Source organism: Zalophus californianus, chromosome 4 (assembly GCF_009762305.2).
Source record: "Zalophus californianus isolate mZalCal1 chromosome 4, mZalCal1.pri.v2, whole genome shotgun sequence".
NCBI lineage: Eukaryota > Metazoa > Chordata > Mammalia > Carnivora > Otariidae > Zalophus > Zalophus californianus.
The window spans coordinates 11,525,846-11,552,899 of NC_045598.1; the positions used below are offsets into that span (position 1 = coordinate 11,525,846).

Consider the following 27,054-nt stretch of genomic DNA (forward strand, 5'->3'; position numbering starts at 1 on the left):
ATTTCCAAAAATTAAGTATCTATTCTGCTTTTTGCATGGAAAAACAGCACTGATATAACAAGACCTTTAGGCTAACCTAAAAGAACTAGTTCAAAAAAATTTTAGTTGGTAAGCATGTTGCTTTAACTTTTACTTAATGTCCCCTCATTCTTGTGCCATGGAGAAAGTATTAGAAAAAAATCTTAATTGCTTATTTTGTTCTGGTTTATCCTTTTATTCTGTGGGAGTCCTACATGGATACAAGATACCATATTCAATAATTACTCTAACTAGTCTTTCATCTAATGATTTTGCTTCTAAAAGGCTCCCCCCTCTTTTTTTTTCAGCCCTTGAATTTTTCCTCAGCATGATTTTAACTGAAGTCTGCATGCAAGGTGAGATATGCCCTCTACTTCTATAATTGCAAGACGTTATTTTGTGAATCGTCTTGTCAGTTGCTCCTCTTAATAATGCAATTGAACTGAATCTCTTCTGTTCTTCATGGTGACACTTTGGTCTTTCCCAAGAGGTTTCAGCTAATTCAGAGCCTATCAAGTTTTAAATGGGTAATTTACATCCTATTTTAAAATGTGTTTCAAATTGGGGTTGCTTGTATTGAAATTCATGCTTCATGGAAAAATGCATGTCAGTTCAACGTTAACTGCAGCCGTATATGCAGAACTATATAGTTCATGAATTTAGGTTAATAGTGTGCTGACTTGACACTCCTTAAGTGATAGTTGTGAAAAAGAAATGGCCAAATGTAAATGGCTAATCCTTCATCTGAATGTGATTTGATTTGCTTTTACTGAGGAATCCATTCCATAATATTTTCAAGAACACAAATTTCCATTTCATTTAATGACTGATTTGCATGAAGACAAGGTCAGCCTCTGGGGGGGGGCACTAAATACCTAAATTATCAATGAGTGCCACTATTGTAGTGGGGCTTTTTTGTTTCTAGCTTTTCTCTACCTCCTCTTTCTGTTTCTGACTCTTACTGAAGTTAAACAAATCAGCTAAATTACCTGGCTCAGAATCTAGAAGTTTTAGAAATAATTTGTCAGAATTCCAAAAATCATTTCAAATGGAGGGTGAGGTTAGCTCCTTAGCAAGCGCATCTTGTACTGTAATTGTTGCAACTGTGTAAGGCTGGGGCTTGCTTAGCCTCCTCAATGTCCTGAGAAGGGAAGACAGATTATCTCAACTGATCAAATTTATTAAGTATAGTATGGACTATTTTTTTAAGATTTTATTTATTTATTTGTTTGACATAGTGAGAGCGAGCACAAGCAGGGGGAGCAGCAGAGGGAGAAGCAGGCTCCCTGCTGAGCAAGGAGCCAGACGCGGGACTCCATCCCAGGACCCTGGGATCATGACCTCTGCGGAAGGCAAATGCTTAACTGACTGAACCACCCAGGCATCCCTGGACTATTTTTCTTAAGATTTTATTTATGGGATAGAGCATGAGCCAGGGGACAGAGGGAGAGGGAGAAGCAGGCTCCCCACTGAATAGGGAGCCAGTTGGGGGCTGGACCCTGGGATCATGACCTGAGCTGAAGGCAGACGCTTAACCGACTGAGCCACCCAGGCACCCCTATAGTATGGACTATTAGGCCAAATACAAAAAAAGTTGATGTGACTCTCAGTCGGACACAATCATTAAGAAGCTTATGTTAGATTATATGGTAAACAAAAAAACTACTGGGAGCATTACTGTCTGTGGAACAAAAGAAACTATGCACAGGTGACTCCAGGTATTAGTGCCATTGATTATGGTGACCATATTTTCCAATCCAAAATAGCATAGTTTGGTGATAAATTGCCTGTATTTAAGGAGGCAGTGAATGAGACCCAATATTTAAAATCTGGTGTGTACTTGAAGTACCGCACCTATGATATTTTGTTTCTGTAGATAAAAAATGGAAAAGAAAATTGAGTTGCTGACTGTTCCAAACGATTCCGTTTTTCTGGACTCAATAGTTTGTCTTAATTTTGTGGGTTTTCTCCGGGGTTCTGTAAACTGGCCTTTATATAAAAGTTCAGCTGTGGTCTTTAGGCCTGGAAAGGCCAGAGGTCTGATCCGTTCCTATGCTTAAATATTAAATTACAGTAAATCCTTTATATAAATCCCTTTTACAATATTGGACACGTAGCCGTCTCATTTCAGTTCTATTCCTGGTATACCGTAACGATCAGCTAGGATATCTTGCAGTTTCGTAAGATCCTATATAAAATAGTTGCTTAACGTTACAAGCTAATTATTCTTGAGAGGGATGGGTTTCTGAACCCGTCATTGCTTCGCTGGTCAGTGAGAAGGGCGGCCTTGTTCTGACACTTTCCCAAGCAGGCGGGGATCCAAGTGCCCGGAAACGGCCAGCTCCTGGTCGAAGGGTGAGTAGGGGCAGGAGTCCTAGGAGAGGCACTGGCAGCGGCTTTGACACGCAGCCTTATCAAAATCAACTCCCTTTCTCTCTTTTCTTCCTCCAGGCCGGCGCCTGGGACCCCTGTTTGAGGGGCGGGAGATCGTCCCCATCTCTGCAAGCTCAGCGCCCCAGGTCTGACTAAGCGCCCACCCCGCGGCCGGCTCTCTGCGCGACTGCACGCCTGCGCATCAGGATCGGGCGCGCGAGCGTTCCTTTCAGGCCCCGCGTTCCTCCCTCCCCCGCGCGCCTGCGCGCCGGCTGGGAGGAACTCGGCGTCTCGGTCTCGGCGGGCGGGCGGACGCGCGCGTGCCCGCGGCGAGGGAGGCGGGGCGCGCGCGCCGGTGGGAAGCGTCCGGCTGCCACAGCGCCAGCTCCGTCGTAGTCCCTGCCGCCCGGGTCCCGCTCGCCCCTCCTCCCCGCTCCCCCGCCCGCCGCCGCCCGGGCGCATGCGCCGCCGGAGCGCGAGGGTCGGCTTCGGGTGTGTGGTGGCGGCAGAGCGGAGCTGCGAGGCCCGAGAGTCAGAACCTGGGGGAGAGGGATGGTCTCTGCACGGGGGGGAGCCGGAGGAGCCGCCGCCGCTGCCGACGCCACCGCCGCAGCCGCCGCCGCCGCCGCCTCGGCGCCCGCCTCCCGGCGCTGACGGGCTCGTACGAAGCCGGCGAGGGAGAACCCGCACCAGCGGTCGCCGGCACACCGCCCAGCATGGTCCGGGAAACCAGGCACCTCTGGGTGGGCAACTTACCGGAGAATGTGCGGGAAGAGAAGATCATCGAGCATTTCAAACGGTGAGTGACACGCGGCCCGGGGCCGCGCTCTCTCCTCGGGCGCTGCTGCCCGCCCGGCCCGTTGCCGGCCCCTCCCCGTGCGCGGAACTGCTGAGGGACCCGGGCCAGACCCACGGACGGGTGCGGGGGGCGCGCGGCTGTTTGGCCGCCGCTCGGCCCGCGTCGCGGCGTTGGGCCTCGGCGGAGCGGCCCCGGCTGCCGCCCTCTCCCGCCCCAGCGAGGAGGAGGTTGTCCCCCGGCCTCCGCGGAGCCGGCGCCGGGAGGGTGTCCGCAAGCCGGCCGGGCAGGAGTGGGGTCGCGCGTCCTTGCGCGCCGCTGCCCCGGACCCCCATCCCGGCGCGGCCAACTCCGGAGTCCCGCCGCAACTCCCCGCTCCTCGCCCTGCCGACGCTTTGGAAATGTCTAACCGAGGGAGGGGTTTGTGCGACAGGAGAGGTTTTGCCCAGACACAAGTCTCGGTAGGTGGTGTAGGAGCAGCTCCGAACTGGGGAGACAACTACGAGGTTCTAGGTACCTCTCACGAACGGCTTACAGACCTAGAAACTACAGGGAAATGGCAAGCTCATATTTTCTCTCTTTAAATTACTATTTTTTTTTTCGGGGTTGACTAGCGAGTATGGTGTCTGTAAATAAGTTGGTGCGCCTGTTTCGGCTCTTTCGTCTTCCTGGCCGCCTTCAGCCCTCTGGGGTCCTTGGCTGAGGAGGGTGGTGAGGACCGAGGGCTTTCAGTGGAAGACCCACCGCACGTAGGACGGTGCCCAGCTGGCGTCGGAGCCCCAGAGCCTCGGGATCTCTACCTCCGCCGCCGCGCCGGCTTTGCACTGAGGGGCCGCCTTTGAAAGAACGGTGATTCCCTCCCGCCCAGAGTTCTTTAATCGGTCGTTAGAAGAATGCAAATCTTTTAAGATCAGGAGATAATAGCTTTTTAAAACTTCCCAGAATATTTTTTGTCAGTGAAATGTGGGGATCACTGTTGTTCTTGATACATCTTATACAGTAGCGTTTAAGCGCTTGCTTTCTTTGTGGAACGTATGTGTGCCGTAACAGATAGGGTCCTCGGTATAAAATACTGAAAAGTGACGATTTGCTGAAGATGGGTGCAAATTGTGAAGCACGGTAGCAAATCTTCGTGATCGTCCTCGAAATTTACTGTTTCTTTCGATATTCAAGACCCTGAAAGATTTTAAGTTTGGTTTACTCTTAATTCCTCTTACTATCTAGTGAGTGAAGGAAATTATGGAGCGCCCTTATTAGTGAGTCACCATGGGAAAAATAGATTGCGTCGCTTGCTCCTGAGCAGCTTGGATAGGGAAATGGAAGCAGAGGCAGCAGAGCTCCACTCTGTCTTTTAAATGGAGGATCATTGATTCTGTTGGTGGTTGCTGTTACTGGGGTATTAAATCTTCACTGCTGGAGCGCGCGTCTGCGCGTGTCCGCGTGTGAAAAGGAGCCGGCAATAGTGAGGCCATTCATAACCTGCTAAAGCTGTCCTCGGCAGGGCTGGGGGAGGCGCGCTTCCAGGGACTCTCCCGGTGTTTACTACGTTGTGCTGAGAAACCAGGCTAGGGCAGGCAGGGAGCAAAAACTCGCCTCTATCCCCGGTGATAAAAGAGAGCGAGACCCTGGGCTCAGTTGGGAGGCGGATGGGAACTTTCCCTCCCTGGCGCTGCTCCACCCTTTACCTCCACCCACAGCCCCGGTATCTTCAGTGCTTTGGTGGGAAAGTCACTTAGGTGCAGATTATTGGAGTGGAAAAGCCACTTAAGTGTGCTCCCTTTTAACTCTTTGTGGACTTTCTCTGTAGGTCTCTGCCTGGAAAATTCGTCGGTACCGACGTGCAAACACGTGCATTGCAGCATTCGCTTTTCTCCTCAGTGTTCTGTGGCCAGACGTGTCATTTCGCATTATGCACATTCCAGAGACATTGCATGCCTATTGCAGGGAGTTTGACTCCGCTCAGGATGAGGGGTGAGGGAAAGGAAAGAGGAGATCGTCCAAGGGAGTTTGGGAGGTTTTTAAGTGGATGATGCTGCCGTCCCGCTTGTGTGAATGACTTTCTAAAATGGCGGCCAGGACCCACTTTATGTGGGAATCAGCAGAGCAGATCTCAGAATGCACAGAGGGAGGAGGGGGCGGAGGATGCGAGCTGCCTTCGAAAGCGGAGGTCTGGAGGAACGTTACTGTATTAAAGAGGGCTTAGCGGGCACATTGCTCACGACTGCGTTTAAAGGGGTATTTCACCTATTGCAGAGCACAAGCAGATGCTACTGATTAAAGCAGATTATCTTAAAACTAAGCAGACCGCGTGGCCATGAAACTCCTTTCTTTTGATTTTTAAAAAATTTTAAACAGGCGTCCTTAGCCCTTTGAAAAGGCAGTGCATTCTTACGGGTTTAAGGAGTGTAAAGGGTTTACAGATAAAAATCTCCCCTTCACCTCTGACCTCGGGATTCCCAGTTCCCATCCCCCATTTCCCACCCGATCCCTGGGACAGGTAATCTCTATTTATGGTTTCTTGCTTACTCTTAAATATGTATAAGAAATGTTTTCGCTTTTCCAGCTGTGGAGCTAAAGGGACCCTGTTTGGAGGAATTCAAAGCCTTTTATCCCTGTTGTAGAAAATGTTTTGTAAAATGTGTGATTGCTACGGGGAGGAAAATGAAATTTGAGTAATTTAAGTGAAAGGGATCAAAAGGTAGTTGTACCAGACTGATAGCTCTGCAAGAAAATGTAGATAATTCACTTCTAGTGTTTTCTAGAAATCAAAATGAGAGAAACCCTCTAATACGTTTTACCAGCTTTTACCCTTTTCCCTAGCTAATTACAACATTAACTAATAACTGTTTTACAGGATTAAGAGGTGTATATTGGGAATACATTACATAAAACATTTTCAAAATGATTATTCTTGTAACATGATTAGGCTTTTGTGGTTTTTTTTGTTTTGTTTTGTTTTTTTAAGATTAAACCAGACCGTTTTGGGAGCAGGGCAGCTTAGAGGGCAGTTTAGAGGGCAGCTTAGAGGGCGCTTTTGTGTGTGTTTGGGGGGAGGGGTCAGAACCAAATCTTTTTGTATTATTTACATTTTGATCAGTGTTTTTGGTGGAAAATAGATTGAGGGAAGGATGCTGATTTGGCTTTTTTCTCTCCGTACCAAAGAAAGACCTAATCTTTAAAATGTAATCAGAGCATTTTTAAAATTTGGCTTTACCTTCTTGCAATAAGAATACATTTGTTGTGTTCGTTATCTTTACAGATTTTACTGTGCCGGTTGAAAAAAATTAAATGGGGACTATTTCTGAATCAGATTTTAGTTAACAAAGATCTATTGCAGGGACTGAATTTGCACAATAGAGAAAGTCCTTTCCTTTGTATGTAGCTGGGTTGAAGGGGGAAGGGAGGAGTTACACAACAATTGGTTGCTGTCTTTTAGTTGTAAGAGAGGTGTGTGTAAAGACGATTCCCTGAATTAGAATCGAACGAATAGAGCCCTTTAAAGAACATCAAATTCTCTGTATCTTATTTGCCCATTTTAAGTAAATCACATATTCAGGTTCTTCCCATCCATCCCCAGTTTTAGAGAAGACGTTAAAGATTGTGCAGAGGTAGAGCAAGGTAGCTTATGTAAAAATTTTGTCGAAGAATGAGGCCCATTTAAAAATGTATTTCGGCTTTGCTAATTTTAAATGTCTTATTACAATGGTTTCCCGAGTTAAAATAGCTGGAATACATGTTACATGTTACATGTATTTGGATATCTTTGCTTTGGGGACACAGTAAAAATATAGTGGAAGAATTTCCGTGTCTTGAGTATTCTATAACTAGAGATATTTTTAGACTTCAAACAAATTTGACTCACTCTAGTCTTACATCATTGCTACATCGTTTCTTTTTTAGAGCCCAGCCAGTTTCTATGTAGAAACAGCTCTGGTTTTGAATGTTATAATTTCGATATTTATTTTTGTGATGGGCTTTTGTACATTTTAAAAATAAAATTCAGTTATCTTGAGAAATAGCATTAAAAAATTAATACAGAATGCGTGAAATGTTGTATTTAATTTCCTAAGGAGGATGCCTCTGGCAGACTGGAGGAAAACAGGGCTTGGTGCCAGGAAGAATGGTGGTGTTTGACTTGTGGAGGGCACCGTTTTCCAACTGTCTTGTAGATTCTTGATTGCTCAGGCGTTGTATTGTTTGGTATGCTTATGAAGAGATTTCAGGCTTGATTTATGAGACACTTCTAATCCTGTGAGCACTCATGCTTGGGGAAGATTTATATAGAAGTTACAAGATAGTGGTAATGTGAAAGTTTTTCCAAATAGTCTTCTAAGTCTCACTTTCTCCGTACTTTGAAATTTTGCTTAAATTTAAAAAAATGTTTGAAATAGTTTGTGAAAACTAGTACATGCAATTGGAGATGATATATTTCTGTTTTTACTTATAAGAATCTGTGGTGTTTGAGCTGTAGTTAACTAGTCTATAGTATTTATTTATTTTTAAAGTACAGTGTGATTTTTTTTTTAAAGATTTTTTTATTTATTTGACAGAGAGACACAGCGAGCGAGGGAACACAAGTAGAGGGAGAGGGAGAAGCAGGCCTCCTGCTGAGCAGGGAGCCTGATGCGGGCTGGGCTCTATCCCAGGACCCTGGGATCATGACCTGAGCCGCTTAACGACTGAGCCACCCAGGCACCCCTAGTCTGTAGTATTTAGAGTAAGCATTGTGGTGTACAAATACCTTCAGTATATATATTTATTAAAATTGGGCTCCTGAATTTCCTTATTAGATGCTTTGTAATAAATGTTGTTCAAGCCCTTGAAACAGACCTGTATTGGCCTGCTGAACAAGGAGACAAAATAAAGTAATATTTTTCTATAGTTAAATTTCTAGCCTTTACTGTTATTTTTATTATTATTATTCGCCTTAGAGCTACTCATGTTTTGAGTGGAAATAGCATACTCTGTTGTGGAAACCAGTTAGAATGTTTATTGTTTATTTTTTTTTTTCAGTTAGAATGTTTAATCATTTTATTAGAAACCGTATAATTTTTGTGTGCTACCTGTTTTCACTGTGTGGAAATATGCTGTGCCATGAAGAGATGTTCTTGGTATAATTTTATAGTATTACGATATTCAGATTTTTCCCCCTACACGTGTCTGCGTTTCCCAGGTTGAAAATTGTAAACATCTAAAACCCACAAAGGAATGTCTCTATAAAATCCTTAAATTTAGTGAATTCTTGGATTTAATTACTTAGGAGTTCATTTTGAATGTAGAGATAAATTGAAATTTAGCATAAAGATTATTATATAAGGAACTGCTCCAGTTCTTAGAGTTAATGAACGTTTGTGGGAAAATTCAAATGGGAAACACTATTGTTTGTCCCATTGCTTGTTTTGGTGCTAGATTTTTAGTCCAGCATTAATCTTTAGAGCTATTTATGTCTTTGTGTGTGTAAAGTCCAGAGTTTGGCTTACTTGATAATTTTGACAAATGGAATGAAGATTTCCTGATTAGACCTTGTATTGACTTTGTTATATTCTTATGTTTACACACAGTCTATGAACTTTTTTTTTTAAAGAATTTTTTTATTTATTTGAGAGAGAGAGCACATGAGAGGGGGGCAGGGTCAGAGGGAGAAGCAGACTCAGGGAGCCCAAATGTGGGACTAGATCCAGGGACTCCAGGATCATGACCTGAGCCGAAGGCAGTCGCTCTAACCAACTGAGCCGCCCAGACGCCCCAGTGTATGAACTTTTATGTGTGATACATTTATAGGTTTTTTTTATTCTTTTTTTAACCTTCACCTCATTCCTTTCATTTGAAAACTAGGACATTTGTACTCTTCTTAAACATTTTGTATTTTAGGGGCGCCTGGGTGGCTCATTCGGTTAGGCCTCAGACTCTTGATTACGGCTCAGGGTTGTGAGATTGAGCCTCTACATGTGGCTGTCTTCTCAGTCAGGAGTCTGCTTGAGATTCTTTCCCTCTGCCCCCATCCCTGCTCCTGTGCGCGCGCCTCTCTCTCTCTCTCTCAGAAAAATAAATCTTTAAAAAAATTTTTGTATTTTACAAAATGATATTTGGCATACAGTGATTCGTGTTTTTTATAAATCATTAAGTTGGTAGGTGGTAAATTTTTTTGTCTCAAGCATTAATTTTTTTTTTTAAAGATTGTATTTATTTATTTGAGAGAGAGCACGAGCGGGAGGAGGGGCAGAGAGGGAGAAGCAGGCTCCCCGCTGAGCAGGGAGCCCGACATGGGGCTCGATCCCAGGACTCCCGGATCATGACCTGAGCCGAAGGCAGATGCTTAACCAACTGAACCACCCAGGTGCCCCTCAAGCATTAATTTTTATTAATTTATATTTTTTAATTTTCTAAAATATTTCATTTATTTGACAGAAGACACAGCTAGAGAGAGAACACAAGCAGGGGGACTGGTAGAGGGAGAAGCAGGCTTCCTGCTGAGCAAGGAGCCCAATGTGGGGCTCGATCCCAGGGCCCTGGGATCATAACCTGAGCCGAGGGCAGAAGCTTAATGACTGAGCCACCCAGGCGTCCCTCAAGCATTAATTTTTAAAAATTATGCTATTACACTGTCTGCAGTAAAGGCTCTTTTGTATTCAAGATTCCTTGTAAATCACCTTGAATTTTTTTTTTTAATTTTCTTTTTTAAGATTTTATTTATTTGAGAGCGTGCATGCACACAAGGTGGGGGTGGAGGGCAGAGGGAGAGGGTGAGGGATAAGCAGACTCCCCACTGAGCGCAGAGCCCAAGGAGTGTCTCATTGCAGGCCAGGACCCCAAAATATGGCAGCAGAAATCAGAGGCTTTAATGGGCTGAGCCACCCAGTCACCCTGCACCATGCAGAGGATTCTTTCTAATTTCCTCATTTCCATGTTTGTAAGTCATTTATGCTCATCACAGCTTAGAAACTAAAGTAGCTCTTAGACTTGCTGCTGCATACTTCAATGCATTAATAAAGATGCATATGTATTACTGTTTTATAGTTTAAAAAATTATACTTTGGAGAATTTTGAACATACAAAAATAGAAAAAGAGTAAGTGAATCCCATGTACCCAGCATTCAGCTCAAACAACCATCAATTGTGGCCTATCCTGCCTTACGAAGAAAATTAAAGCAAAGGAGGGGATAGAGAGTCATGGGGGTGGGAGGAATAAGTAAAGCCTCTTTGAAAAGATGGTAATTGTCGGGCGCCTAGGTGGCTCGTTCAGTTAAAGTGGCTGCCTTTGGCTCAGCTTATGATCCCAGGGCTTCGGGATCGAGCCCCGTGTTGGGCTCTCTGCTCAGCGGAGAGCCTGCTTCTCCCTTTCCTTCTGCCTGTTGCTCTGCCTACTTGTTCTCTCTGTCTCTCTATAAAACACTAACTCTGCTTATGAAAGAAAGAAAGAAGGAAAGGAAGGAAGAGAAAAGATGGTAATTGGTACACCAAAATGAAGGCCAGTCCACGCTTAGATCCACTTCTTTCTTACCAATGTCATTTTTTCTCATTTAAAATTTATTTTGGAATATAGTTCATGAATGGTACAAAGAATTCCCACATTCCCTTCATCCAGATTCCTCAGTTGTTAGCACTTTGCAACATTTGTTCCATTACCCTCTCTTGTCTTTTTGTGGCATAATATCCTGTTACCCTTAAAGTCTCTAGTATATACCTTCCCAAAACGAGGACACTCTTGCACTGCACCTCATTGTCTTCCCAGCCAGGAAGTCAGTATTGGTACAATACTACTGCCCAGCCCATAGACCCCATTCACATGATACCAGCCATCCCAACCAACAGTGTTCCTTTTTCCTTTTTTGGTCCAGGAACTTAGCCATGTATTGCTGTTGGTGGTTGTGTCTCATTCTGGAACCCTTTCTCAGTCTTCCCTAATTCTCATGTGCCTGATAGTCTTACAAAGCACAGGCCTTTCAGGGCACCTCGGTGGCTCAGTTGGTAAAGCATCTGCATTCAGCTCAGCATGGTCCCGGTGTACTGGGATCGAGCCCAGCATCTGGCTTCCAGCTCAGTGGGGAATCTGCTTCTCTCTCTGCCCCTCACCCTGCTCATGCTCTCTCTCAAATACATAAATAAAATCTAAAAAAAAAACATAGGCCTTTCCTTCTGCAGGATAACCCTCCACTTGAGTCTGTCCAGTATTACCTCATGACCAGATTAGGGCATGCATTCTTCGCAAGAATACCACAGAAATGATCTCTGCCCTTCTCAGAGTAACATACAAGGAGGCAAACGGTACGGATCCATGCCACCACTGGTGAGATTAGTTTAATTTTGCTCACCTACTCAAGTTAATGTCTTTACTATTTCCCCCTTTGTATTTGATTAGCATTTTATGGGGAGATATTTTAATGTTACGTTGATAGTCTTCTTTTATTAAACCTATAGTCACCAGCCTTAGCAGTGATGACTCTTGCCTGTAAATACAGTGCTGTGATTCCTTCTATATTTAGTTTTCTGTAGGTAGGAACTTTCTGTGTACGTGTATAATACTTATGATTTCTGTTTTTTTCAGTGAGCTTTGGTCCAGGGCTTATTTGATACCCATATTGTCCTATGTTTGACCAGTGGGAGCTCTTTCAAACTGGCTACTGTGTCCCTTTGATATCTCCCCATCACTCTTTAAGCATTTCTCTTATTTCAGTCATAAAAAGGCTTACATGTACTTCCCTTGTCCTGTAATCAGTCATTTTTCCAAGAAGTCCTGGTTCCTTTTAGTGTAGGATGGTATTTAGAAACCAACATCTGGGGCACCTGGGTGGCTCAGATGGTTAAGCGTCTGCCTTCGGCCCAGGTCGTGATCCCAGGGTCCTGGGATGGAGTCCCACGTCTGGCTTCCTGCTCAGTAGGGGGCCTGCTTCTCCCTCTCCCCCCACCTGCTTCCCCTACCTATGCTTTCTTTCTGTCAAATAAGTAAATAAAAATTAAAAACAGATATAGAGCTACTTGACTCTTAAAATTGTAGTTTCGGTCCTAATCCACCACTCAACTTGGTGATATGAGCATAATCACTCGATCAGTCTGAGCTTTATTATATGCTGAGTCACACAGACTAGGGGATAGTGAGAAAGAAGTTTATTTCTTAGGGAGAATATTAGGAATCATCATTGCTTCATTTATTTGGTTGTCAGTCACTCACTGTGTGGTACCTCAGCAAAATTTTGCCCTTGCCCTACCTTCCCCCAAACCTTACTGACTTTTAACTTTTTTTATAAAAAATTGAGTTATAATTGACATATACTTGAAACTAATGTTATATAACATAATTTGATATTTGTATATATTTCAATATGGTCACCATATTGAGCCAGTCAGGCGTCCCAAGATTTAATTTTTTAAGTAATCTCTATACCCAGTGTAGGGCTTGAACTTAGAACCCCAAGATCAAGAGTCTAACGTTCCACCTACTGAGCCAGCCATGTGCCCCGTGTTGAGCACTTTTTTTTTGAGATTTACTTTTTTAGGGGCACCTGGGTGGCGCAGATGGTTGAGCGTCTGCCTTCGGCTCAGGTCATGATCCCAGGGTCCTGGGATCGAGCCCCGCGTCGGCCTCCTGGCTCAGCGGGAGCCTGCTTCTCCTTCTCCCTCGGCCTCTCCCCCTGCTCATGTTCTCTTTCTCTCTGTATCTCTGTGTCTCAAATGAATAAATAAAATCTTAAAAAAAAAAAGATTTATTTTCTTAACTTTCAAATAATATAGTATTGTTAACTGTAGTCACTGTGCAGCATATTACATCCCTGTGACTAGTTTCTAACTAGAAGTTTGTACCTTTTGACCCCCTTTCTTTCACTCATTTCACCCTTCTACTCACCGCCCTCCCGTCTGTTCTATCTATGAGCTTGTGGTTTTTGTTGTTGTTTTTAAGATTCTACATAGAAATGAGATCATATGATATTTGTCTTTCTCTGACTTCATTTAGTATAATGCCCTCAAGGTCCGTCGACATTGTCTCAAATAGCAGGGCTTCCTTCTTTTTTACGGCTGTTTAGTACTTCGCCGTGTATAGACACACTCCATCTTCTTTACCCGTTTTTCAGTGCCTGGACACTTAGGTTGTTTCCATGTCTTGGCTGTCGTACATTATGCTGCAGTGAACATGGGGATGCACAGTGTTTTCATTTTCTCTGGATAAATACCCAGAAGTTAATTGCTGGATCATGTGGTAGTTCTATTTTTAAAGTTTTGAGGAACCTCCATACTGTTTTCCAAAGTGGCTGCACTCAACTTACTTTTTCTCCTCCCTCTGTATACTCTTGGTCCTTACCCAACAGGTTCCTTAGTGAGTTAAGACCCTTATTCTTTGGCACAAGCCCTGGAATGCTGGAGTTTGTACAGTTTGTATTATTTTGAAGTAGATTCCAGACATTTCATCCATGAATATTTCAGTATTTATGTCTAGAAGATAAGGATTGTTATAAAGAGATATATTCCTTTTTCATATACCCAGTCAGTATTCAAGTTTGTAATTGATTGTGTGTGTTTTAAGAATTTTTTTTTTAAACTCAGGCTCTATTTAAGGTACACTCATTATAATTGGTGATAATGTAATTCTTTAAAAATTTTATTAAAAAACTTAAAAGTTGGGGGGGGCACCTGGCTGGCTCAGTTGGTAGAGCATGAGACTCTTGGTCTTGGGGTTGTGAGTTTAAGCCCCAGTAAATTAAAAAAAAGTTATTGATGCTTAATTTGCATACAGGAAAATGTGCTTATTTTAAGTGTAAAGTTTCTTGAATTTTGAGAAATGTAGGCATCATTGTAACCACCACCACCACCAGATACCACAGTTTATTTACTTATTGATGTACATTTTGACTATTGAAGTCTTTTAATCTGTAGATTTTAATCTCCCTCTTTCCTTACAACTTAATTTGTTGCAAACCAGGTTGATTGTTCTGTAGAGTTTCTCACTGTGTGAATTTTACTGATAACATTTTTGTCCATGGGGTGCCTGGGTGGCTCAGTCAGGCATCTTGACTCTGTTTTGGCTCAGGTCATAATCTTAGGGTCGTGGGTTGGAGCCCCAAGTTGGGCTCCAGGATGGGTGTGGAGCCTGCTTGGGATTCTCTCTCTCCCTCTGCCGCTTCCCCACTCTCTCTTAAAAAAAAAAATTCTTTTCCTGTGATGTATGTTAATATCACCTTTTACCTCTGATTTTTTTTTTTTTAAAGGATTTTATTTATTTGACAGAGAGCACAAGTAGGGGGAGTGGCAGGCAGAGGGGGAGGGAGAAGCAGGTTCCCCACTGAGCGGGGAGGCCCGATGCAGGGCTTGGTCCCAGGGATCATGACCTGAGCCTAAGGCAGCCGCTTAGCTGACTGAGCCACCCAGGCGCCCCTGTCCTCTGATTTTTGTATGAGTGGAACTTACTTTATTTTATTTTTTTAAGATTTTATTTATTTATTTGAAAGAGCAAGAGAGCACAATCAGGGGACCAGGAGAGTGAGAAGCAGGCTTCCTGTCGGGCTCCATCCCAGGACCCTGGGATCATGACCTGAGCTGAAGGCAGATGCTTAACCATCTGAGCCACCCAGGCACCCCTGAGTGGAACCATTTTAAAGTATTTTGATAATTGTATTTCAGTATAATTGGTTTTCTTTGTAATCTTGTTCATTTTATTTTATTAATGTTATTCCAAGGAAGGGTTTGTAGGTTTCACCAGACTATCAACCCAGTCCAGGGCATGAAAAAGTTAAGAACCATTGGTTTAAGCAAACCATTAGTTTAAGAATAGAATAGTAGCAGCATATTTAAACTTTTTTTTTTTTTAAGATTTTATTTGTTTATTTGACAGAGCACAAGCACAAACGGAGGGAGCGGCAGGCAGAGGCAGAGGGAGAAGCAGGCTCCCCGCTGGGCAGGGAGCCCGATGTGGGGCTCGATCCCAGGACCCTGGGACCACGACCCGAGCTGCAGGCAGATGCTTAACTGACTGAGCCACCCAGGTGCCCCAGGAGCAGCATATTTAAGTACTAATTTTACCTTTGACATAGAAAGGTTGAGGTGAAAAAGTTAAAATCACCAAAAAACTTTGACTAGAAAATAAAATAAAGATAGTGTGAGGTAAATAGCTTGATTCCTGCCCCTCCTCTTTTTTACTCATTGTACTCTTAGTGATTGGAACTGCTGTGTTTTTCTCCCCCCATGAGTTTTTTGTTTTGTTTTTCAGGTTTTGCATTCTCCTCCTCTAACGCCTAGTCTTATCCTAGAAATCTTAGACTCTTTGTATTTCTAAGGTTGCTCGTTTTAGTCAGCTTGAATTCTTTCAGTGACATGAATTTCAAGCACATCCATAGTTAGAATTAAATGCCATAATTGGTACTGACTACTTTTTTTTTTTTTTTTTTAAGTAGGCTCCACACCCAGTGCGGAGCCCAGTGCAGGGCTTCAGCTCACGGCCCTGAGATGAAGACCTGAGCTGAGATCGGTTGGACACTTAACCAACTGAACCTACTCAGGCGCCTCTTGTGGGCCATGCTTTAATCAGAGAAAACAAGATTTGCGAAAATCTCAAGTTTATAGAGAACTTTTAAAATTCAATTAGTATGTGATGCTGTATATAAAATAAGATGCTTTAACTCTACAGTAACACATTTATTACCTAGAGTGGGTATATTTAATTTTTCCCAGAAACCAAGTGGGTTGGGTTATTAAGATTCCTAGGGTCTTTACAGTTTAAGAAATCTTGTTATAGCTATCATTCATAAGACATAAAGGTCACTGGAATGCTATAAATTTTTTAAAAGTATGTATTAATGTTCAGTTGGATTATAAGAGAGTTTAATACCTAGAAATACTGTTGTAGCCATCATACGAACATTGGTGTTATCAGTTACTTTGAAATAAATCATTCTGCTAACCACCTATGTTCTTCAGTCAAAAGTAGCCTTTCTGGGTCAAGACGTAAGTGGTATTTGTAAAGTTTTAGTTTTAAATTATGTTGCACTTAACTTTTTAAAATGGTGTGTATGTTTTTGTTACATGTAAAGAATATAAGGGTATACTCTAGTTTTTCTTACACTCACACCTATTTTTCTTGCGAAGTAACCCTTTCCGCAGTGGTTTTTGACACAGATCATCCTTTTTAGCATATATTTGTTTTGTCATTCTAAAAGTAGATGTATAAAAGGAACTTTCATCACCGCTTTGGGTCTCACAGGGTTATGACATTTGATTTCCTTTGTGTTGATCTTATAGGAAAATTTTGTTTTAAAAATGTTTTTTTGAGTGCTTTTTTCTGAATGTTTTATTCTTCCTAAAAGATTTTTTGTTTGTAGAAAAACCTTTTTAGTTCTACAGATTATAACTAATCAGATTAAAATGCTGACTGGGGAAGTTTGCATATTTAATAAAATGATTGGCATAAACTAGTGACTTTTTTTTTTAAGACTTTATTCATTTGACAGAGAGATGAACACAAGCAGGGGGAGCGGCAGGCCAGAGGGAGAGGGAGAAGCAGGCTCCCGGCTGAGCCACCCAAGTGCCCCTAGTGACTTTTTTTTTTTTTAAGATTTTGTTTATTTATATTAGAGAGAGAGTGAGCATGAGCAAGGGGAGGGGCAGAGGGACAAGCAGATTCCATGCCGAGCACAGAGCCCCACAAAGGACTTAATCCCACAATCCTGATAGCAGGACCTGAGCCGGAATCAAGTCTCATGCCTAATGGACACAGGTGCCCTGTGACTTATTTTTTTAATAATTGGATGGGGCTAATTCCATGCCAAGGTTCTTTATTGGGAAGCATGTTTACTTAAAAGTTTATAAAACATTGGAATTGAGTAAAAAAAGAAAATCCAGAGACCTTTTAAGATTGAGGAGTGATAACCCATTTCCTAAATCTAGGAGTAGAGGTAGTCTTCAAAGATTTTACAAAAAAACTCATAGTGGAGTATGAAAATACGGAATTTACATACATTAAAAAAAGGTGGGATCATGTTTTTGTCTTCTGTTTTAACAAGTATATAGTATGAAATAAGGATAAAAGTCACTAGTCAAGGGAAGTATTAGAAGTATTGATAAGTTTTCCAAAGTCATTTTACTAAGAAGTAAGTTATAAGGTTAAAAATGAAGTTCTTGGGGTGCCTGGGTGGCTCAGTTAAGCATCTGCCTTCGGCTCAGGTCATGATCCCAGGCTCAGCCAGAAGCCTGCTTCTCCCTCTCCCAATCCCCCTGCTTGTGTTCCCTCTCTCGCTGTCTCTCTTTCTGTCAAATAAATAAATAAAATCTTTAAAAAAAAATGATTTTCTTTGGGTGCCTGGGTGGCTCAGTCGGTTAAGCGTCTGCCTTTGGCTTAGGTCATGATCTTAGTTAGGGTCCTGGGATGATGGGGGCCCCATCGGGGAGTCTGCTTCTGCCTCTTACTCTGCCCCTCCCCCTGTTCCTTCTCTCTCTTTCACTCATTCTTTCTCTCTCAAATAAATCTTAAAAAGAAATAAAAATAAATTTCTTCTCAGCAATTTTAAGTAGTAGTTCTAGTAAACCAGGTAGGAATCATGTTTTCAAAGAGCCCTTTGTATTCATACTAGGGACGCTTTATGTGGATTTTTGCTGTTACTTGTTCCCTTGGCTTCTGCAACTTCAGCTTTGTTTTCTCCAGTCTTCCCTTTTTTTGATAAGCTTGCCTTGCTCCTTTTTCCTTCATCTGCTTTATTTACTGTCATTACGTTAAGAAATGGGTAATCATGATCATTTGCATTCTATTGACAATTATACTTGAACTTTTCCCAGAGAAGTACTATGTAAATCAGACACATTTATGAAGTTATTCATGGATTATTGTGAGAACAAATGTCCAAATGTTAACCCAGGCACTCCAGAAAGGAAGGAAATTCGGACTAATGCTGCAACATGGATGAACCTTGAAGAAATTGTGCTGAGTGAGGGAATTTCACATCTCTGTGGATTCCCTGTATGCATGCCTATGAAATTTGATTTTCTCTCTTTTAAAAAAAATATATATATGCTGGGGCGCCTGGGTGGCTTAGTCAGTTAAGTGTCCAACTCTTGATGTCATCTCAGGTCTTGATCTCAGGGTCCTGGTTCAAGCCCTGCATTGGGCTCCAGGCTGAGTGGGGAGCCTATTTAAAAACAAAAACTAAACAGGGGCGCCTGGGTGGCTCAGTTGGTTAAGCAACTGCCTTCGGCTCAGGTCATGGTCCTAGGTCCTGGAATTGAGCCCCCCCATCGGGCTCCCTGCTCAGCGGGGAGTCTGCTTCTCCCTCTCCCTCTGCCTGCTGCTCCCTCTGCTTGTGCTCTCTCTCTCTGTCAAATAAATAAAATCTTTAAAAAAACAACAAAAACAAAATCTAAACAAATAAAATTATGCTAAGTGAAATAAGTCAAGTCCCAAAAGGCCAAGTATTGTATTACTCTACTTATAGCAGGTATCTAGAGCACACAAATTCATATAGGCAGAAAGTGGAACGGTGGTTGCTTTGTTTTTTTACAGTTAGAAGCAGTGTTGCAGTAAGCAGTCTTGTATACTGTTTGCAGACACCTGCAACTGCGCATGCATGATCAGTCCCTGTGAATGGAATTTCTAGGGATGTGTACTTAATTCTTAATACTATCAAATTGTTTTCCTAAGAGTTTTTTCTGATTTATCCTCCTGCAGAGAGTGTTATGAAAGTGTTTATTATCTTAGACTAGTACCTAGGTATTATTAAAATTTAGGGTTTTGTGTTATGTTACTTTTTTTAAAATTTAGATTTTCAAAATTTTGAGTGAAATTGAGCAGCTTTTTGAGTGTATTTCTTTTTTGTTTACTATTTGTGTGTATGTGCATACTTTATTTATTTTTAAGATTTTGTTTTTAAGTAATCTCTACACCCAACATGGGGCTCGAACCCACAACCTTGAGATCAAGAGTCACATGCTTCACCAACTGAGCCAACCAGGCGCCCCCTGTGTATATGTACATATTTATTTTATTTTATTTTTTAATTTAATTTAATTTATTTTAATTTTTTTTAGGTTTTATTTATTTATTAGAGACAGAGATAGAGCACAAGTGGGGAGGAGAAGGAGAAGCGGGCTCTCCGCAGAGCAAGGAGCCTGATGCGGGACCCGATCCCAGGACCCTGGGATCATGACCTGAGCCGGAGGCAGATGCTCAACCGACTGAGCCACCCATGCACCCTAACTAATTAATTTTTAAAAAGGTTTTATTAGAGAGAGTGTGGGTGCAAATGGGAGGAGGGGCAGAAGGAGAGGGAGAAGCAGACTCTGCACTGACTGGGGATCCAGATGCAGGGCTCCATCCCAGAACCCTGAGATCCTGACCTGAGCCAACGTCGGCCACTTAACTGTGCCACCCAGGTGCCCCAGTATGTGCATATTTTTTAAAAACTTCTTATTCAGATATTTTGCCTGTTTTTTTATTTGGGCCTGTGTTTCCTTTGATTTGTCAGAATCATTTGTATATTTTGGAAAACATTTATTTCTTATGTGTTACAAGTATTTTTCCCCATTTATCTTTTGACTGTTATTCAGGAGCTATAATTTTTTGTGGTTTATGTGGTCTTTTCCTTTTTCTTTTTTTCCCCCCTGGAGATTACACAAAACCGTTCAAATTACAACTTTATTGAATTTGCAGAAGCATGCTACAGTAATACATTTTAAAAAATCACATAGCGGGCTGCCTGGATGGCTCAGTCGGTTGAGCGTCTGCCTTTGGCTCAGGTCATGGTCTCAGGGTCCTGGGATTGAGCCCCCCATCAGGCTCTCTGCTCAGCGGGGAGTCTGCTTCTGCCTCTCCCCCGCTGTGCTCTCTCTCACAAATAAATAAAATCTTTAAAAAAAAAAAATCACATAGCACTTAGTAGGTATATGTATACATGTACATTCCAGAAGACAAATAACAAATGGAATTTATGTGGTCTTTTTCTTTATGATTTAGAGATTTTAGACCCAAGATTATATAACAAATTAATAATTTTTATTTTTGTTTTTTTTTTTTTTTTGGCAGAGAACACAGATTAGCAAACTATTATAAATCATTCCTCCTTTTATCTTTTTCCACTCCTCCCCCTATCCCTCCAAGTAGAGAAACATCTCTCAGGGTATTAGCTTTTTCTCCAGTGATACTAGGGCTGTGTGGTTGATGGCTTTTGCTGGCTTTAGGGATCCTTAGTCTATCTTTTGCCATCTTTAGTAATTATTTGTACTTAGGCAAAAGATAGTGTGATTAAAAGAGGAATATATTATTTAAAAATAGTTTATAAATTACTTTATATATAAATTTATTTCACAGTAGATTTCCTGAAAGAATTCTGTATCATCGTGAAATGGAAATGGCAGATTTTGGCTGTCACCAGTAATGGGTTACTTATCTTCCCAGTCAGACATACTTGAAATAGAAAATGTCTTCAAGGGTGCCCAGTTATGGGAAACACAGCGCACGGTTGATTTATATTGAGATAACAAAGATCTTTTTTTATTTTTATTTTTTTAAAGATTTTATTTATTTATTTGACAGAGACACACAGGAAGAGAGGGAACACAAGCAGGGGGAGTGGGAGAGGGAGAGGCAGGCTTCCCGCGGAGCAGGGAGCCCGATGCGGGGCTCGATCACAGGACCCCAGGATCATGACCTGAGCCGAAGGCAGACGCTTAACGACTGAGCCACCCGGGCGCCCCAACATAGATTTTTTTTTTTTTTAAGATTTAAATTCAATTAGTTAAAAAAAAATCAATTAGTTAACATATAGTGTATTGTTAGTTTCAGAGGTAGAGTTCAGCGATTGATCAGTTGCATATAACACCCAGTGCTCATTAATATCAAGTGCCCTCCTTTTAATGCCCATCACCCAGTTACCCCATCCCCCTACCCACCTTCCTTCCAGCAACCCTCAGTTGTATTTCCTATAGTTGAGAGTCTCTTATTTAAAAAAAAAAAAAGTCTTTTATGGTTTGTATCCCTCTCTGATTTTGTCTTATTTTATTTTTCCCTCCCTTCCCCCATGATCCTGTTTTGTTTAAGTTCCACATGAATGAAATCATATGATAATTATCTTTCTGCGACTGACTTATTTTGCTTAGCATAATACCCTCTAGAGATAACAGATCTTTGTGACTAAAGGAGATACAAAATCTTTTGTATTTAAGGACAGTGACAGGCATTATTTTGTGTCTTTCTTTTTTCAAAAATATTTAAGTAATCTCTACACCAAATGTGGGGCTCGAACTTATAATCCTGAGATCAAGAGTTTCATGTTCTAATGACTGAGCCAGCCATTCATCCCTATATCTTTTACTTTTTCTTACTTCTTTTTTTTAAATAAAGATTTTTATTTATTTACTTGTCAGAGAGCGTAGCACAAGCAGGGGGTGAGGCAGGCAGAGGCAGAAGCAGGCTCCCTGCTGAGCAAGAAGCCTGATGCGGGGCTCCATCCCAGGACCCTGGGATCATGCATGACCTGAGCTGAAGGTAGACGCTTAACTGATTGAGCCACCCAGGTGTCCCGTATCTTTTTCTTTTAATAAGTTTTATTGGGATATAATCCACATGGCATAAAACTCATCTTTTTTTTTTAAGATTTTATTTATTTATTTGACAGAGAGAGAAACAGCGAGAGAGGGAACACAAGCAGGGGGAGTGGGAGAGGGAGAAGTAGGCTCCCTGCTGAGCACGGAGCCCAATGCGGGGCTCGATCCCAGGACTCCAGGATCATGACCTGAGCTGAAGGCAGATGCTTAACAACTGAGCCACCCAGGCATCCCTAAAACTCATCCTTTTAAAAATGTACAATCCAGGGGCACTGGCTGGCTCAGTTGATAGAGCATATGACTCTTAATCTCAGCGTCATGAATTTGAGCCCCAAGTTGGTTGCAGATCTTACTTTTAAAAAAATGGTTAAAAGAACTTATTTTATTTTTATTTTATTTATTTTTATTTAAATTCAATTAGCCAACCTATAGTACATCATTAGTTTCAGATGTAGAGTTCAGTAATTCATCAGTTGTGTATAACACCCAGTGCTCATCACATCACCCAATTATCCCATCCCCTCACTTACCTCCCCTCCAGTAACCCTCAGTTTGTTTCTTACAGTTAAGAGTCTCTCGTGGTTTGTCTCCCTCTCTGATTTCTTTCCATTCTGTTTTCCCTCCGTTCCCCTATTTTTTTAATAGCTTATTTTATATTGTGTTTTATCATAAAATATTTGACCTGTGATTTATGTAAGAAAAATGTGGCCATCTTGAATTTATTCATTTTATTTTAAAGATTTATTTATTTGAGAGAGTGAGAGGGGAAGGGACAGTGGGAGAAGAAGGGAGACTCCCAAGCAGACTCCACCCAGTGTGGAGCCTGACACAGGGCTTGATCTCATGATCCTGAGATCACAACCCAAGCAGAAACCAAGTGTCCGGCTCAACCGACTGTGCCATGCAGGCACCCCTGGGCAACTCTAATTTAAATGCTGTTATAACATATTAAGTTGCTAAGGATTCTGCCTTTTGGTCTGCCTGAAGTATTTCTAGTCATTAGTGTAGGACGTAAAATAAAGGTCTATCATAAGAGGGAAGACCAGCCTTTGGTCTGAATTTAAGATCAAGGGTGCCTGGGTGGCTCAGATGGTTGAGCATCTCTGTTTTCGGCTCAGGTCATGATCTCTAGGTCCTGGGATCGAGCCCCACATCGGGCTCCTTGCTCAGCAGGGAGTCTGCTTTTCCCTCTGCTTCTGCCTCTCCCCCTGCTTATACTCTGTCTCTCTCAAATGAATAAATAAAATATTTAAAAAAAGATTAAAAAAATATAAGATCAGATGGGTTGATTTATATATTAGTATTTTCTTTGTAAAAAGTTACTGCTATAAAAAGGTAATATAAGTGTTGATGTTACTCTATTATTTCAGGTAGTTTGGTAATTGTAATGGATATACTTATGACCCAGCTGTCTGACCTTGAAAGAAGAATGATTTTGAATCTTTTTATAATGTAAAAAACAAACACAAACATTTCTTACAGGTAGCCCAACCAGGCTTTAATATTTATCTTTTAGGCCTTTTTATCCCTTATGACATGTTCATTTACTCTTCACTTTCTTTCTATCTGAGCTTATTGGCCATTTACTTTTGAATAAGGAACATCTTGGCCATTATGGGATAGAAGGGTGGGAAAGTGGGAAATACACAAAGCCATTGGTAGTTTGATAAAATATGCGGTGTTTGGAAAGTGATATGTTGGGTTTTACAGAGTAGATGTTTCGGTTAATTGCATGCCTCTTCAAAAAGGCTAATATTCTCCCTATGTACAATCCTATAACTCTTACCTGGAATAGTGGGACAACACTGAAGCTTTAGAAGGGATCTCTTTACTTGGAAATAGAGCAGTAATGTTAGTAATCATAAAAGACTCAGATGTGATATTTTAACACTAAGAGTTAACTGGGCAAGGAAGGGGTAGATGTAGAATTCAGATGTATTGTCTAAGCAGAGTGGATCTATTGTTTCAGAATTGATTTGGGGAGAGGTGCCTGGCTTGCTCAGTTGGTTAAGCATCCGACTCTTGATTTTGCCTCAGGTCATGATCTCAGGGTTGTGAGGTTGGGCTCCACGCAGGGCATGGAGCCTACTTAAGATTCTCTCCCTTTACTTTTACCAACCCGCCCCCCTCACCCCCCACCACCTCCCTCTCTCTCTCCCTCTCCCTTCCTCTCCCCCCCAAAAAAAATGACTTGGGGAGGATTGTTTTCTGTAGTAGGTGGCTTTTTGTGAAAAGCAAGTACTGTATGTGGCTATTCTTTACTATTGCTTATTAGTAGGGTCAGTTGCAAAAACTAGAATTAAAATTAATCATTGCATTTTCATTGATAACCCAGCCAATAATGGTTGAATGCAGTGCCTTCTGGAAAGAAGGGACATTGAGAAGTATGTCTGTGTTGAGGGTTATGTCTTTAGCTTTATGTAATGGTGTTGCTTTGGAAATTATAGAGTAAGTTTCTTGTGGAGTTGTGATAAAAACAGTTTAGAATAGGACTGCTCTTCACCTCTCAGGGATCTAAATTGTAATTAAATTCCCTCAGGCTAGGGATCTTTGCTTTGTTCCTTGATATGCATCAGGTGCCTAGAACAGTACCTGTTAAAAATCATATAATTAATAATTGAATTAGGATTAGAACATTAGTCTCTTTTCTTACACTCTCATGCTTTTTCTCCACTATGTCAACATTACTTTCCATTGTGAACTCTAAGGCCATTAATTCACTGAAATTATATCCTTCAAGGAACTGCTAAGGACTGTCAGTGCTTATTATATAAATTGTCCATTGTGGATTTTTTTTTTTAGATTTTTTTTTTTTTAAGTAATCTTTAGGGGAACCTGGGTGGCTCAGTTGGTTGAGTGACTGCCTTTGGCTCAGTCATGATCCCAGGGTCCTGGGATTGAGCCCCACATCGGGCTCCCTGCTCGGTGGGGGGCCTGCTTCTTCCTCTCCCTCTGCCGCTTCCCCTGTTGGTGCTCTCCTGCTCTCTCATTCTGTCAAATAAATAAATAAAATCTTAAAAAAAAAAAGTAATCTTTACACCCAACATGGGACTCAAACCCACAACCTCAAGATCAAGAGTCACAAGCTCCACCGAATGAACCAGCCAGGTGCCCCTAAATTGTCTGTTGTTGAAAGGAGACCAAACATTTCACCAAACCTGGCATTATTTTGGGTAATTTTTTCTTTTTAAGTAGGCTCCCCCAACCAACGTGAGGCTTGAACCCAGGACCCTGAGATTAAGAGTTGAATGCCGTACCGACTGAACCAACCAGGCACCCTTATCTTGGATAATTTTTAAATTGACTCTTAAAAACTTAGGATACAGTGTATGTTGATCAATTTCATATTTTTTAATGTTGAACATTTTGCCCAAGCAGAAGCCAATTTAGTATTTGTTTCTTCACTGTGTTTTTGAAGACAAACCTATTAAATAGTTATATACTGCAGCTTGTAGCAGTCAAACACAATTTCTTAGCTTTATGTTCTCATTTATTTTAAACTTAGGTTCTCTTAATTCTTGAGAAATTATAAATGAGTTAACTTAATCACATAACTAGTGACCATGTAATTTTAGAAATTGATATTTTCTGTGTATTACTGGAAAATACTCCATAGGTTCTCTGAAAACCTGTATGTATCTAAGGCTTGATGTTGTTGAAAAGGAAATACTACCTAATTGTGGTTTGATTCTTTTTTAACTACTAAATGTCAGATAAATGTTTCATCTTGAATACTTGATAATACTTGAAAACTGTAGGTAATGTGTTATTTTGGAAAGAGTAGACAAAATCAGGACATCACCTTTACCAGCTGAGTTTTCATGGATATGAAGAGTTAGATACTGCCTTTTTTTTTTTTTTTTTTAATTTGGGAATTTCCAGTCCTCTCAGTATAGAAGAGTAATGTAGAGTTGTAATACTTGATCGAGTTCTCCTTTTTTGAATTGGAAGATAAATTTATGTCTTGTTTCTAGAGTGCTCTCCTAATATAAAAATGATAGAGATGGTAAGCCTGCCCTTCTAAGGAAGGGAGCATGATTTGACTTTATTTTATACCCATAATCTATGGAATGATTATTGGGTAATTAATAATCAATGCATAGTATTGTATTTAACTCTTTGTTATTCAGGACATAAGCTTAAGCATTTGTTTTCCCTGTATTATTCTTTGGCTAACTGACTTTTTGATGAGAGTTGCTTCCCTTTGCTGCTTCCCTCTTTCTTTCCTTTTTTATTAATTTATTTATTTTAGAGAGCAAGCACAAACACGTGCAGGCATGGGGGGGGGCAGAGGGAGATAGAATCTCAAGCCGACTCCCCGCTTGGGGCTCGATTCCATGACCCTGAGATCATGACCTGAGCTGAAATCAAGAATCAGATGTTTAATTGACTGAGCCACCCAGGCGCCCTTTTTTTAAATAGAAAAACCTATGCAGGGGCGCCTGGGTGGCTCAGTCGTTCAGCGTCTGCCTTCAGCTCAGGTCATGATCCCAGAGTTCTGGGATCGAGCCCCACATGGGGCTTCCCTCTCTCTCTGCCCCTGCTTGTGTTCCCTCTCTAGCTGTGTCTCTCTCTGTCAAATAAAAATCTTGAAAAAGAAAAAGAAAAACCTATGCAACCTTCCATTTAGTGATAAACTTTGTAGGTGTGGGTGTGGTAAAATATGCATAATATAACATTTATTTTAACCATTTTTAGGTATACAACTCAGTGGTGTTAAGTACATTCATGGTGGGGCGCCTGGGTGGCTCAGTTGGTTAAATGACTGCCTTCGGCTCAGGTCATGATCCTGGAGTCCCGGGATCAAGTCCCGCATCGGGCTCCCTCCTCAGCGGGGAGTCTGCTTCTCCCTCTGACCCTCTTCCCGCTCGTGCTCTCTGTCTCTCATTCTCTCTCTCTCAAATAAATAAATAAAATCTAAAAAAAATTCAATTAAAAAAAAAGTACATTCATGGTGTTATATATAACCATTACCACCATCTATTTCTAGAATTTTTTCATCCTATACAGAAATTCTATACCCATTAAGCAACAACTCCCTATTTCCCTCTTGTCTCTGCTCCTCCTAACCTCTATCCTACTTTCCATCTCTATGAATTTGCCTATTCTAGATACCCCATATAAGTGGAATCATAAATGAATTGTCCTTTTGTGTCTGGTTTATTTCATTTAGGGTGGTGTTTTAAATAATTTTTTTCCATGTTGTGTCATGTATCAAAACTTCGTTTCTTTTTATGTCTTAATATACTATCCCATTATATGTATATTTCACATTTTGTTTATTCATTCATTGGTAGACACTAGGGTTGTTTCCATCTTTTGGCTTTTGTAAATAATGCTGCAGTGAACATTGG

At 41.5% G+C, this 27,054-nt stretch overlaps 1 protein-coding gene across 6 annotated transcripts in view; it reads left to right on the forward strand.

Annotated features, from left to right (window-relative positions):
* The first annotated feature begins 2,885 nt into the window (after positions 1-2,885).
* Positions 2,886-27,054, forward strand: part of SPEN (spen family transcriptional repressor) — a 92,513-nt gene continuing 68,344 nt past the window's right edge. For all 6 annotated transcript variants that reach the window (XM_027609792.2, XM_027609802.2, XM_027609820.2 and 3 more), the window contains exon 1: positions 2,886-3,190. In XM_027609792.2, the coding sequence (XP_027465593.2) occupies positions 3,108-3,190 (83 nt within the window). In that variant the 5' untranslated portion in view covers positions 2,886-3,107. The remainder of the gene's footprint in view (positions 3,191-27,054) is intronic.